The 15,519-nt window shown below is 39.3% G+C and overlaps 1 protein-coding gene across 1 annotated transcript in view; it reads left to right on the forward strand.

The window, feature by feature from the left end:
- Nucleotides 1–15,439, forward strand: part of FBXL13 (F-box and leucine-rich repeat protein 13) — a 92,990-nt gene extending 77,551 nt beyond the window's left edge. The window contains exons 20-22 of the mRNA XM_010581100.1: nt 1,227–1,361; nt 5,490–5,653; nt 13,935–15,439. Coding sequence (XP_010579402.1) covers nt 1,227–1,361; nt 5,490–5,653; nt 13,935–14,070 — 435 coding nt within the window. The 3' untranslated portion in view covers nt 14,071–15,439. The remainder of the gene's footprint in view (nt 1–1,226; nt 1,362–5,489; nt 5,654–13,934) is intronic.
- Nucleotides 15,440–15,519: the final 80 nt, after the last annotated feature.

Raw genomic sequence — 15,519 nt, forward strand, 5'->3', positions numbered from 1 at the left:
TAATACCTGAGTTACAAAGGTGCTGGAATTGAAGTCAGTAGAATCAGCAGGTGGTTATTTGCTCTAAAAATGAGGATAGAAATTGTACTTAACAGGTATCACAGCAGGAATTACATGGCACTTGTCGTTTAATCCCAGCTGGCAACTAAGCACCACACAGCTGCTTGTTCACTCCCCTCCGGTGGGATGGGAGAGAGAATGGGAAAAAAAAAGTAAAACTCAGGGGATGAGATAAAGACAGTTTAATAGGATAGAAAAGGAAGGTAAAATACTACTACTACTACTACTACTACTAAGAGAATATACAAAAGAAGTGATGCACAATACAATTGCTCATGACCTGCTGACCAATGGCCAGCTGCAGTGCCCCTGGGCCAACTCTCCCCAGTTTATACACTGGGCATGACATCACATGGTATGGAATACCCCTTTGGCCAGTTTGGGTCAGCTGCCCTGGCTGTGTTCCTTCCCAACTTCTTGTGCCCCTCCAGCCTTCTTGCTGGCTGGGCGTGAGAAGCTGAAAAATCCTTGACTCAGTATAAACACTACGTAGCAACAACTGACAACATCAGTGTATTACCAAAATTATTCTCCTACTAAATCCAAAACACAGCACTATACCAGCTACTAAGAAGAAAATTAACTTTATTCCAGCTGAAACCAGGACAGCACTTCAGCCACAGTTAACTGGCCTGAACTCCACAGAGCAAATCAGAACCCGGAACTCCTGAGTGACAGGCCTGAGATTCTTACTCATTCCTTTCCAAGAAAATAATGTAATTTATACAGATACAGTTGTTTGTTCATTTTTTTGGGGGGGGAAGAGAGAAATGTTAATATACACAAAAACAGGCATTTGCAGAGAGTAGAAGAATAAATGTATTTCGGGCTTGTCCTCTAAGCACAAACCTTTAGTTTCTGGGTTGTGCTCAATTTAAATGCAAATTCAACATATTTTAATATATAGAGTGGAACCTATATGAAAGTTAGTCTAATGAACACATAGTATAATATGTAAGCAATGGAAAATGGCCTCTTAATGCAGCTCTTCTTTTTCTAGTGACATTCACAGCCAACGGCTAAATGACTTCACTACTAATAAAGGGTACCTAGAAAACTGAAGTGCCTGAAGTGGATCAAAGGATTGATGTAAATGTATCATAAATTGAGAAAAATAGAGTAGGCGTGTCACCTAAGAATGACTGGTTTGTTTGTCGCTCTTTCAGGAGTTCTGCAAGGGCACAAAATACCTGGAACACTGCCATGTCTCTTACTGCCCTCAGCTGACAGATGAAGCTGTGAAAACAATGGCATTTCACTGCCACAGGCTAACATCTGTCAACGTAGCAGGTTGCCCAAAGGTATGTATAAGAAATGGAGCAGCAGTTCTGGGATTGCTATTGCAAAGAAGTACTTAGTATTTAATTCAGAAATTTGACCTGCTGGCATCTGTGTCTTGCCACAATGCTACAACGAACTCAACTAATTTAGAAATCAGAGCTTAAGTTCAGCTGACTTTCCATATGTTTTAAGTTCTGAGGCTTGGCTCTTGAGAGTGTTTGGCATTCTTCTTATGGTTGCAGTTAAACAAAAAGGTGTCTGTGCTGTATCAGGTAAAATTTTGTCTCTCCATGATTTGATGTCTACAGAAGGGTGAAGAGAGAAGGGCTTTTAGTGATACTTCCTGCAAATATTCCCTCAGTTTCTGCTGTTTTGGGTGCTTCCAAAGGGTGGAGGGTCATGCCTTTGTTTTAATAACTCTTGGTATTTTCATGCTTTATTTTTTCCAGTGCTCTTTCTGAACACAGGTAATGCATAAACAGGGGCATGAGAACTTTATACCTGTGGCTTTACATGGCAGGGCAGTGGCTACTTTGAAAATAGAAGTAGTGCCTAAAAGCTGATGCACTCAGAGATGTAAATTCATGCTTAATTATTTTGAAGATGCTAAGGCTAAGAAACTAAGTCCTTTGGAAAATAAAATTTATGAGGTATTTGGATAACTTACTTATACCTATGGAAAGGAATCTTCCTTAGGCTGTTTTTTGTAGTCAGTGGAGAGAAGTGTTCCTACAGAGCATCAGTCAGGGAACCCTTCTTCAGTTCTTTGAGAAGCTCTGTCTCTCTACTGACTGCTAGAAGGAAATTCAGAACAATAGTCATCCCAGGGCTATATGAATGTTCCCGTCCTATCCAGGTTAATGTGACAGTTTTGCTAGTGGTTCCCACTGTCACCGGTGTGCTTTGGTGAGTCTGATATATTGTGTTTAGTGGGTATTTATTACCGATAAAACGATGTGCGGTTGCAGCCATATTCAATTAACTAACATCTCTTCAGGGAAGCTGCTCAACTAATTTTCATTCAGGATGTCTAGATATCTGAAAAAAAACCCCAATTATTTCTATCTATTAATTTATTTAGATTAAGAATCATCTATAGTGAAACTTAGTTCTTCTTTACCATGAGCTTATACTACAGCATTTTTGCTTCGTATATTTTCAGTATTATTTCTTTTTGATTAAAGTCTTGCATCTCAATTATCTTTTTTCTGTATCAGAATGTGTGTTCCTTTTTGAAATTATTGCTGTTATGAAGGCCTAAATCTTCTTCCCTGTGCTTTCTGACTTAATACCTCTGGCTTTTGTGCATTTTATTATTTCTGTGCCTTTAATTTTTTTCTTTAATAGCAAAAGCAAATACTTGCTGCATTTTGGCAATAGTCATTCAAATGCAATTTTTAAAATGCTGATCTGGGTTTTTTTTAATCCATGGAAAAAGTTGTTGTAATGTTGCTTCCATCACTATTAAGTGGAAGTAGACCAACTTTATTACTACTTTTGGAAAAGTTCGTCTTAAACTATCCCCTAAAATTTCACCATACTCATTGGACCAGTTTCCCCCTTTTTTCCTACTGAAGTGCCCATGTCCTGTTTCCTTCCACAGTAAGTTTGCAGCCATCGCTTGTCCCTGCCTTCCTCCTCTCCAACACCCATCTCCATAATCCTTGACTATCTTTTCAGTCCTCCACACAGTCCTCACATCCTTTTATTCACTGCAGTGGCTGAACAGTTTCCTGGCCAACTAGTTTGAGATGACTTGGCTGACTAGTTAGCCAGCCCTTAATTATAGATACTCTGATCAATTTGTTTGCCGTCCAAAAGTTCCTAAGTTTCTCATATTTTTTTCATAATGGAAGTTGTGCATAGAGATCTTCCCAAAGTAGTTGCAGTTAGGTAGTGTTGCAATCAGTCGTCTCTGTCACACTTTCTGCTACACCTTATGTACTAACACAGGAAAACAAAACAACCCTGTAAAATGGCAGTAAATACATTCAGGCTGGAAATTGGGAGAGTTTCTGATTATCAGAGCAGTGTAAAACAGCATCCTGGGAAGGGAGACAGGGACAAAGCATTAAGGAATGTTAGGATGGCTCTTGGTAAGGGAATGAACTGGGTCATATTTTGTAGTTCCTGCAAATGGGAACAAGTAGACTCAGTGACCTAGTAGTCCCTTTCCAACACTTTGTTCCTGGATGGTATCTTTTCTTTAAATGGTTATAGAGCCTATCTGTTAACTGCTAATACCCTACTATTTTCAGAAAAGAACATCAAGACTCTTCCAAATAAACTTGCACATAAGTTTACAAGTCTTTTTTTGACTTGAATCCAGCTTGCAACTCCATAAAATGAGATGGGTACAACTGTGGATGTTAAAACTAATGGGTCTTTCAAATCCTTTGGCAATCTCTAGTGTAAATTGAGGGGATCCAGCTGCTAAGTAAGGAAATATTTTCCACTCAGAGACTGTTTAAAAGTGGTCAGAAGATTAAAGTAAGAATGAACCTGTTCCAAAGGATATATGTTAATATGTCTGAGAGTAGTGTCCTGCAACATCAGCTATATTATATATTAAAAAAAAATTTAAAAAAAATCATAGCAAGAGAACATGGAAAAAAAAAATAGAAATACATGTCCATTAAGAATGTTTTGCCATGTGCTATGCAGGTTACTCTAAAATTAGAAGAACTTATCACTTTAATCATATCTACTGGGGCAAATTAATTGTCTTTGAACAAACTCCACTGGCTTTAGTGAAAGTTCAGTGAGCCTCCCTGTCACATTTCTGTATACTAGGACAGGTACAAGTAATTTTGCAAATGCTGATACTATAAAATATTCAGCAGTGCAGTTCTGAATCTTACTCAAGGAATGAGCCTGATTTCAAGGGTAATTCTTATTTCATAGGAAAAAAATGAAGTTGATATGGGAAACATATCCTACACATGAAAAAATACAGCAAGAATTGAAAATAAATCTCTGGTTAAATGAATCAGCTATTTAAATAGCTAAGTTCTGAAGACACAGTTCGATGGACAATGAATTCTGTAATTCAGTCCTCTAAAGGAAATAGGATTGAGTGTATGATGAATGTAGATTTCTCTTAAATGCATCTGATACTGATTACTGACTTCAGAGTCAGCAACTTCTTTTTTTCAATAGAAATATTAATCTATTTATTAATCTTTTAATCTATTAATCTATTGCAGATCTTTATATTGAGCATATAGCTAAATCTGGAATAAGCAAAGCACAGAATTACCTCTATATTCCAGGAGGACTGTATCATGAGATAGTATGCTTATTTTCTGTTCCACAGCCCAAGGTCCTAGCTTCATTTTGCCTCCTTGTCCCTTTTAGATTCTCATGAGATTGGCTGTTTAATGCAAGTGAAACCCTTGTCTCTCTTTCCACCATCCCACTTCACTGATTTTAATCAAGTATCTTTACAAGGTCTTTAGTATGTCCCCTCTTGATTTTCGGCCCTGACTGAACAACGTAATTAAAGTATGTGCATAACGTATTCTTGACTGTTCCCATTGAGGTCAGTGGAGCAATTAAGTAGCTTGCATGACTGCTTATGTGCCTTGAAGACTCAAATGTGCCTTCCAGCATCAATGGCAATGAATATCAGTTTAGAAAAATGGAATTGCGAGGTGAAACTAAGCAGCTGTGCTTCAGAGCTGAAGAAAGACAACTATACATTAAAAAGTTCTTGGTGTGAGACACTCATTTGTAACAGAGAACTGAGATACAAAACTGATAAAACTAAACTGTAAGTGCAGCCTAATAGTTTAGTGAGAACAATACAATAGCAGGTAAGGCTAAAGGCTTATATGTGCTACATGCAAAATTATGAGGTTGGGAAAATTAAACCATTCTGATTAGGTGAAAACAATCCCATAACACTTTAGACTGTATTGGAATCACAGTTAATTAATGCCTAATATACTCCTGGTATTTAAGTGACAGTTCTTCTAGAGCCTCTTGCAGAGATTCAGAATTCTGCTGTGCGAGAAACTTCACTTCCACAAAGTATTTTAAAACATAGTTTTCCCACAAATCAGACACTAAAATTGTGCTGTGTGGTTTTTTCTTTCAACTATTCGATAATCTTCTAACTTCTGCGTGTCTTGTTGCTTCATTTACAGATGACTGATACCTGTATCCAATACTTGGCTGCAGCCTGCCATTATCTCCACTTCTTGGATGTCTCGGGTTGCATTCATCTTACTGACAAAGCACTGAAATATCTTTGGAAAGGTTGTAAACAACTCCAGATTCTCAAGATGCTGTATTGTAGAAATATTACCAAGTAAGTAGGAGGATATTTCCTAATCTTAATTCAGAGGTGGTTGGAAACCCAAAACCATGAGGTTTGGTTTTTTTTTTCATTGACATCATGGTGCCATGCTAGGTATCTGGCTTGAGCCATCTTACTCCTTTATCTAGGGGGTGTCCACATTGCTGCCTTAGGATTCCTGTGGCCTGGTGTGGGTATCTACATATTCTAGTGTCAGCCAGAAGTGAAGGGAAATAGGCACCCCATTTATCTTTATGGCAAACAACGTCCTCTAAGGGAAGTTTCTGCAGACACAGGATATCACCTCAAGGGCACATGGGAACATGAGGGAGAAAACCAGGCTGGGCCTAATGCTCTCAGCCATTGCAGCGTGTACTTGAGCTCACTCCAAGGGTTTGTGGGAGCCTATTTCTCAATGACTGAATGTCAGTATACAGCAGAAGTAGACGTGGGCCTGTACTCAAAATGCAGCATGGTTACAGCGAATGAGTCAAGGTATTATAAGCATAGTTTCATGAAGTACAAGTGAAACATACTTGTTATGTATCTACAGTTGGAAAAAACAGGTAATCTACCACAAAGTAATCCAACTTCCCCACTGGTATAAATGGGCCAAGCCTCCTGATTCCCCACAATATTTCAAAGCCAGTCAGTTCTGATCAGGTTTAGAATCATAGAATCGCAGAATATCTCAAGTTGGAAGGGACCCATAAGGGTCATCGAATCCAACTCTCTGCTCCTCGCAGAACAACCTGAAACTGAACCATATGACTAAGAGCATCATGCAGACGCTCCTTGAACTCTGACAGGCTCAGTGCCGTGACCATTTCCCTGGGGAGCCTGTTCACCTTCTCAGTGAAGAACCTTTTCCCAATGTCCAATCTGAACTTCCCCTGACGCAGCTTCATGCCGTTTCCTCGTGTCCTGTCGCTGGTCACCAGAGAGGAGATCAGCACCTCCCCCTCCGCTGCCCCGCCGTGAGGAAGCTGCAGACTGCGATGAGCTCACCCCTCAGCCTTCTCTTCTCCAGGCTGAGCAAGCCAAGCGACCTCAGCCGCTCCTCATGAGTCTTGCCTTCGAGGCCTTTCACCATCTTGGTCACCCTCCTCTGGACACACTCTAACAGTTTGTTGTCCTTCTTATACTGAGACGCCCGAAACCTCACACAGTGCTCGAGGTGGGGCCGCACCAGTGCAGCAGAGTGGGACGATCACCTCCCTCGGCCGTCCAGCTGTGCCGTGCTTGATGCACCCCAGGACATGGTTGGCCCTTTTGGCTGCCAGGGCACACTGTTGACTCATATTCAACTTGCCATCAACCCAAACCCCCGGATCTCTTTCCGTGGGACTGCTCTCCAGACTCTCGTACCCCAGTTTGTATGTATAACCAGGATTACCACGTCCCAGGTGGAGAATCCAGCACTTGCTCTTGTTAAATTTCATACAGTTGGTGATTGCCCAGCTTTCTAGTCTATCCAGGTCTCTCTCTAAGTTTAGTATCATTGGCAAACTTATTTAATATACATTCAATTTGTGCATCCAGATCATTTATAAAAACATTTAAAAGCACTGACGCTAAAATTGAGCCCTGGGGAGCCCCACTGGTGACTGATGACCAGCCTGATTTAATCCCATTTACTATAACTCTTTGAGCCCAACCTGTCAGCCAGTTGCTCACCCAAGATGTTATGGACTTGTCTAGCTGTGTGCTGGAGAGTTTATCCAGAAAGATAATGTGAAAGACAGTATCAAAAGCTTTGCTAAAATCCAGAAACACCACATCTACTGGCTTCCCTTGGTCAATTAGATGGGTCATCTTGTCATAAAAGGAAATTAAGTTGGTTAAGCAGGACTTTCCCCTCATGAATCCATGCTGCCTATGACCAATGACTGCGTTGTCTCTCAAATGTTTTTCAATAAGTCCCAGAATAACCTTCTCCATAATTTTACCAGGCACTGAAGTGAGGCTGACAAGCCTGTAATTAGCAGGGTCTTCCTTCTTAGCCTTCTTGAAAATTGGGAGGACTGAGTTTAGAGCCAAGTTTTCAGCTGTGAGTCTTCAGGATGTGGCTTCAATGTCTGTCCATGGGGGTTAAGAGCATCACAGACCAGGCGCTGTGCACCTAGAACTGCACAGTGGCCAGACATACCAAAGGGACTGAAACTAGAAAAGAACTAAAGTTTAAGCATGGTTGATATATCTGAGTATATAACTTAAACTTTATGAGAGTAAGAAATATATAATACCATCTTATATAGAGAGTATCCACACTAGGAGAGCTCTAACCCCACTCTAAAAGGACCACTGTAGATAGTGCACTCCCTGCTAAACCATTCCAAGGTTTCATAGACACTTTAGAGACCACAAGACCAATGCAGATGCTTAATAACTTAAAAGATATTTCCAGTGTGCTTCATGCTTTCCAAACTCTCCTTGGTTTATTTCCCTCTGTCTCACCACAAACAATTCTGCTGTCATTACTTTTATTTTCTTTACTTCTCTCTGACTTATTTTTCTTAATGTCGACTCAGAACTTCCTTCTTAAAACCTCTACTTCTAATTAACTATGTGTTAGATACAGAAAATGTTTTGAAGGATTGGTATGCAAGAGTAGTAATTGAAAAAAATATTGTAAATGAACTACACTATTCATTCTGAAAAAAGGTATTTCAAATACATTTTATCTCCTCATAATTTTCTGATTTACAGTTTTTCTCATATTAAGCCTCAAGGGATTTTCTTTTACCCCCAGATTACTGTTGTTGATTTGCTTTTTCTGTGACTTCATATCTCTGCTTAGAGCAGTAAACAGTGTGCTGTCCCTTTCAGGCTCTGGTTGCTTATACATCTTCCTGTAGAAGTGAGGTGTAGTAGGAACAGAAATTTCTGCAAGTTCCAATTCATGTTGAGTGAGCCATGATCAAAGCGCTGATATGACTTCTCAGAAAACCGTCTGCATTACTGTAGCCTTTGCAGGATGACCCAGGATTATGCCTCTGCCTCCAAGTCCCATATGCTATGGGTTCTCCAAATGTCTTGATTAAACTTTTATGACTCAGCCAAGAAATTTCCCAACCAGTTATTTTTACTGTGAAGAAAGCCCTAGAGAGTTATATATCTTTGCAAAACAAAAAAGCGACCATGAGACACACATCTCCACCCAGTGTTATCTTTGCCCTTTTGGTGATTTTTAGAACTAGGCAAACTTTGCCAATTTTACTTTCTTGAGCCTGATTTGCAGGTATGTGACGGTGGCTGATTCTTTTCTTTGCCAGCCTTAGTCTCTAACCCTTTGTACCATATGTTCAATGATAGGAAACTCCTATCCCGTGCCATTTGAGTCTGGGACAAAAAACTATCATCAGGTGGATCGATCATGTAGAATAATCCAGCAAGGAAGATTTTTTTGCTTGTTCCTTCCAAGAGGTCTGAAGAGCCTCCCTAGACCTAGGCAGTTGCAGAACAGACTGACCACATCAAGGTCAGAGTGGCTTTTCGATAAAACTCTAAAATTGTCATTAGATGGAGTGATATTCAGAAAATAAAAGGGAGTTCACAGCTACATTCAGATATATTCCACATCCTGTATGTGTCACACTTTAGAAAACTCTTTTTTTATTGTAATTAAAGGCCAATATTGCAAAGATGAGAAAAAATTTATCTTCTGCCAATAACTACATCAAAAGCACAGTAAAATATGGCAGTGATTCTACAGTTAGTCTTGCAGTAGCTTTTCAATGACATCAAATGCAATGACAATACTGTCACTAATATGTCACAATATATTTTTATACAAATATGTATTTCATTTACAACCTGTATGTTTTTAGTAGTGAATAATAAGCAACAGATTGTCAGAAAAATGAACAGGGCTTCATTCTCTGTTTTCAGACTAACTAACTCTTAAAACCTTATTCAGGTTCTTAGAATTTCACAGCATGTAGAGGAGAAGGCTGGTTTGGGTGTAATTTACGTTCTGCAGGAGTGAAACCTACATTTCACTGACATTTCATTCCCTGTTTAAGGAGATGGAAGAGGACATCTATGTAAAAATCAGATTAATCTGGAGAACTAAACATGCTAGTGGCTTAGGTTCTAAATAAGCAATAGAAGAAATAAATTTTTAGTCTAAAGTTGCCCTACAAAATCTATAAATCATGTATACTTTGTTTTGCCAAAGGAATTCCCCATTTATTTATTATTAAATGGTAACCAGTCCTAGCAGTCATCTCTTAATAGACTGAGCCTTGCAAATATTGAGGCATATCTCTTGTATTGTGTCACAATCTTTTTCAAAGTTATATTTTTACTGTTTCGTTAGATTAAAATAGAAAACATATGGAGCCACAAAGTTCTTCAAGTTTCAGTCCAATGCAGCTTCATAGGAAACAGTTATGAGCATATAAATTGTCCATTCTTTCCAGTATCAGGTAGCTTTTGAGATTACATTTGCCAACATACTAGCCTGGGTCCAGGTTTATTAAATGTTAGGAGAAAAAAAAGTCTGTGGCCTGATACCCTGCTGCATATTTCTGTATCCAGAGGCTAATGACCTTTCAATTAATCCTGTTTCTAAATGCCATAAAGAATCATGGATAATCTACCTGTGGGAGTATATGATACTGGTACAGTTGGTTTCTTCTGCTAGAGGAAAAGAAAGCTAACTGCTTTTGAAAATGTAGCTTCTGTAGGAAAAGGTTGTATTGACTGTGATTCACTTGGGACTAATCCTACAAGAAATAACACACTGGGATCTTTAGAGGAACACTCCTCATCCCTGTAAAACATTCTCCTTAAATTTCAAAACACAAGTACCATTTAAAGTCAGGTGCAGTGCTGAGAAAGGTGTGGCTCTCCATTAACATTTCTGGGTGCAAAATGAGAAAGGAAATCTGCCATTGCCTTGAGAAGCCAGCCAGTCTTGTGCTCTCACCAAATTGCATCTCGTCTGTAAGTTTGGTTCCACCAAAAGCTGTTCTTTGAGCACAAAATTAAATGCTTCCTTCTTTCTTGTCTGCACTAACATGAAACCAGTTGCATTTCTTTTAAATTCATGACTACTCTGTTAAGAAGTGACTCACCAACAAATACTATTAAAATTTTTGCCTTTTAAACAGAAATTACAATGGGTTTTAATAGCTACAATACATCTGACATTGGGAGAACATTCTGATTTTGGTTTGTTTTTGTTTTTTTTAAATTGTTGTGTTTTCTGATGGTTGCTGTTGGTTAGAAATGAGATTGCAAAAACTTTGTTCTCTTGAAAAAGCAGGATTTCTTAGGTATTATCCAAATATTCAGGTCTCAAGGCAGGAATGATTTGAGAGTCCAACACACATGTAATTGGAAATGAAGACAGCCTACACATGATTTGGTAACGGACTAAGAATAATTACTCTTTTTTCTTGAAGAAGCAACAAAAATATCTCACTGTCTTCTCACTGACTGTAAATTGCTCTTCAGAAGTGATATGGAGGCTCCCGGAGTGCCAAGTTTCAGCCATCATATGCACTTGAACTGGATGGCATAAAATGATACAACTGCTGCAGCTGACATAGACCTCAGAATACTTCAGATTTTATGTAGTCTTATCACTTTTTGTAATCTGGAGCATGCTTGCAGGATGCTTTCTGCTTTTCCCATTAGCTGCATGCCTCCACCTGCCTCTTCGGCTTAATTTCTCCTGCATTTGCACTATAAACAATTCTTCCATGTTTAAGTTTTTCTTTTCCATTACCTTTTCCTCTTGATTGTTTTTTCTAACCTTCAAAACCTCTGCTTTTTATTATGATGGAACCAGTCAAACATTTCTGAATTTTGGAATGGCTCAGAATTCAGAGTGTGATGCAGAACTGAATTTCCTAGCTATCCCCTCTTAGTAAAAAGGATTGAAACTTTGGGTAGGGAGTCAATTATATATTCCGGTGCTGCTCAAGCTATGTGTTTGGGCCAGTACTTTTGTCTGACTTACTTACACCAAGAGATATTTGCTTTGCCAAAGATAATTGTAATTATTTGCTGAACCGCTTTTATTCATCAGTGTGCTCATTTAAGACACTATATAAATAAACAAGCAGGCTCTATCATAGTACAGTATATCTTAAATAAATGATCTGTTTTGCCATGTGTTGATGACTAATGAATGGCTGTTTCTGGCAAACTAATCAACTGTAGCTCCATGCATGGGACAGGATAAGTTTCCAAAAAATAGTAATGGCTCCCCTTATACACACTTCAGACAGCCACCATACATTGCAGTTTCCATGAAAAACAGGAATTTGGACTTGGATGAGTTGATTTTTTTATTTTATAGCTTAGAACTTATAGCTCATATAAATTGTGCACACATTCCTCAATGGCACAGGCCTCCCTAATATAAAAACAGATACAGCCTTGTGTGGATGTGGTTCATACAGTGTGTCAGTGTTAGATTTTTAAAAAAAGTATCCTGCAGCAGTTGAAAAGGAGCCCTGCTTGCTTCACTAATGTTGTCCCTTTTGCACCCCTCCCTGCTTCCCCTTTCCTGCTGTGGTGGTGCAAGCTTTACAGCTGTGTGTGTCTGCCTCTTTTGTAACCATCATCTTCAGTGTTTTCACTTTGGGGAAAAAAAAATACTGTAGTAGCATTACTGGCAGATAACAGACCACTTTTTAATTTGGATTTTTTTTTCTATTATCATCTGGATGCCATATATTATGTTCTGTTACAAAGCTTAGGAAATTGGCTAGCAGGGAGAAAGACTACCTTGCTGCAGCTGTGACACACCAGATCAGGTTGAATCTCCTGAAGAGAACGGGAGATGTAGAGAGCTGGCTCTTTCCCAACGAGCACATGAGTACGCTCAGCCCAGGGGAGCGTTCTGGAGTGCAAGAGCCAGCGATGGGGGGAGGCTGGGGGAGGCGGGTGCTCTGCGCAGCTGGTAGCAGGCTGACAGCCAAGTTGCAGAAGTGATGGAAAGAAAGAGACGTTCAAAAGACTGAAAGTGGCCAGTTGAGTTTCTTCAGCTTGGGAAGGCAGTGAAAGTTGCTGGACTGATACTGCCTGGAAAGAAGGGAGAGTTACTTTTCAACTTCTTCTTAGGGTGTCTCACTCAGCAGGCCTGATTTTCTCCTATTTCTGTGTCATTTTGCTCTAGTTCATTGTTTTTGTGTTCCAACGCTGCAAAGGGGCAGTGGACACAAAATGCCGAGGGAGCTCAGAGGGCTCATGGGTGGTTTTGGACATGGTAAGCAGTTCTCTTCTGGTTCAGCTATCACAGAAGCTGCATAAGACAGCCCTGGGGAGAGCTTGGGGCCAGTGCAGGTAACAGTAAGGCTCTGTGACACTGCCCTTTGCAGATCCAATTCCGTTTCAGAAACAATACACTTTAAAAAGAGGTGGGTGACAGAAGATAACTACAAGTGGAGAGGTTAGCCAAAAAGAAAGCAGAAGGTGAACCAGGAAAGGGTAGAAATACTTTGAGGTTCCACAGAGACTGTTCAAAGAAAAAAAACAGTGACTATAACCTTCCTATATAGCTATGAAAAACCACTCTGGAGACTTTGTGACATCTTTTGATCTGTTTTATTTATCTTGTTTGGTGTTATGTTGTCTTCAAAAAGCAATGCTATTATTCCAATGGCATTGCCACCTCAGTCCCAAAAATCTGTGTTTTAGGCTCCCCAGTCCAGACACTGACATGCTAGAGCAAGTGCAGATGAGGGCCACCAAGGCCATTAAAGGCCTGGAGCCCATTATGTGTAAAGGGAGGCTGAAAGAATTGCTTTGCTCAGCCACAAGAAGGGAAGGCTGCGGCTGGGGGAGACCTTATTGCTGTCGATATCTCTGATCAGAGGATACAGAAGAGAAGACACAGCCAGACTGTTCTCAAAGGTGCACTGATAGAACAAGTGGCATATGTAAAGTTCTGATTACGTACAAGGGAACTACTTTTTAGTCAGAAGGCTAGTCAAGTCAAACACTTGAACATGATCCCAGAGAGGCTGTGCAACCTTCATCCCTAGAGATACTCAGCTGGCAAAGCCATGACCCACCTGGTCTAGTTGGATCCATTTAGAGCAAGACCAGGATTAAATATCTCCAGAGGCCCCTTCCAACCTAATTTATTCTGTGACTCTATGGTCTAACCAATTATCTTCTTTTTTAGTTTCCACAACACCTCTTATAATATTGATAGCTTCAGCTAAAACAAGGAACTTCTGCTCATTAAACAGCTTTTAGTGTTCTTTGTAGAAACAGCCTCTGCAAAATTTTTTTTTTTACTTTTGTAATTTTTTTTTAACTCTTGTTGCAGACAAGCTGTCTTGAAATATACAGCCAAATTGGAGAAACAAGAACATAATGATGCTGACCCTCCTTCCTGGCTTGGATATGACCGGGATGGTAACATACTCACCTTCACCAACAAACACACATCAGAGCCTGAATAAACAAATTCTTCAAAATGAAAAATGAAGAAACTGCACAACATCTACAGTTCAAGGGTTTTTCACTAGAGCATGAAAAGAACACTTTATTATTTTTCTTAAAACTAATCATACTTTAATAAAAGGCCATTTGTTGAATTAGTAAGGAAGCATTGCAAATTTTTCTTGCAGGAGTGTGTATGCCTTCAAGCAAGACAGCCGCACTGAAACATTGCTAACTTTCAGATGTTGATTCAAGCTGTCTATCATCTTTCAATAATGAGAAGTTTTTGTAGTCCTGTGCAGAGTAAGCAATAAATAAATCTGTGTGTGTTTGGGGGTTCTTGTTTGCCATGAAGGTCCTCTCCAGGACATAAATACTCTGACTTCCCACAGAACTTCACACTTGACACGGCTGGTACTCATCAAGAACAGTGTTCTTGAGCAATGAAGAATGGTGAAAAGGTAGTAGCGACTGATTCCTTAATGCACAACTATACGTGCACGTTTAAGCACAGTTCTCTACTTCTGAACAGTCACTTGTGCACCCAGAGCCCTAATTCTCATAAAAGCCTCTCAGGCTGAGTTCAGCTCCCTAAGTAAGTGAGCTGATATTTACATTTGCAGATCGGAACTCCAGGCTGGCTGGCAGCTGAGAAAGTCAGGAGAATCAAAAGAAAAGTAGCATGGATGAAAAGAGTGTTAAAGGATAAATTTTCTCCAGTTACAAGAACATGTCTTCTCATCAAATGGAAAAAAAAAAAAAAAAAAAAAAAACAAACATGGGATTTGCCATTCATATCCTAATTACTGATAACCCACTGATCTTTCCTTGTCTAGAGCATAGTACGTTTCATCTCGTTATAGCAGAACAAGACATTACTCAAATGCCTTTAGGGAAACTCCCAAAGATTTGTCTTTCTTCAGCTCATTCTTGATGTTCTAGCTGGTCTCAATGTTTATTAGCTTGAAAAAATATAATCAGAGTAGCTTTAGTGGTAGCACAATATTCCTGATGGCTTATTCTAACTTATTTAAGCAAGTAACTAACAATCCTAATGTTTAATTCCAGCTAGTTTTAGAATATGAACGCCTTAGCTTGCTTTCTTTTGAACGTGGAAGAAATAACATGTTTTCTTACTACCTTCTCCCTTAAATTGCTGATGTGTCAGTCCCAAAAAGCACCACCTTAATCACAGAGGTTGACAGGCTTTGTATTCTGGATGAATAATGGAACCATTAAATGGACTCGATTTTGCGAAATATCTACTACACTGTTTTTATTTTTTAATGCAGTGTGAATTTAGAGGTGCTTCTTTCACTTTGTCTGCAGCAGTGCACAAAAATCATTAGTTTCAAAAATTTTACAGGAAATCTAAAACCATTAAACATTAATTTTGTACCTTTTAAAAGTACAATAAGTACTAATAACTGGGAATATTATATTGCTTTTAATAATAATATTAGTAATGT

This window comes from Haliaeetus leucocephalus, unplaced genomic scaffold, assembly GCF_000737465.1.
Source record: "Haliaeetus leucocephalus isolate CR32 unplaced genomic scaffold, Haliaeetus_leucocephalus-4.0 Scaffold751, whole genome shotgun sequence".
Lineage (NCBI taxonomy): Eukaryota > Metazoa > Chordata > Aves > Accipitriformes > Accipitridae > Haliaeetus > Haliaeetus leucocephalus.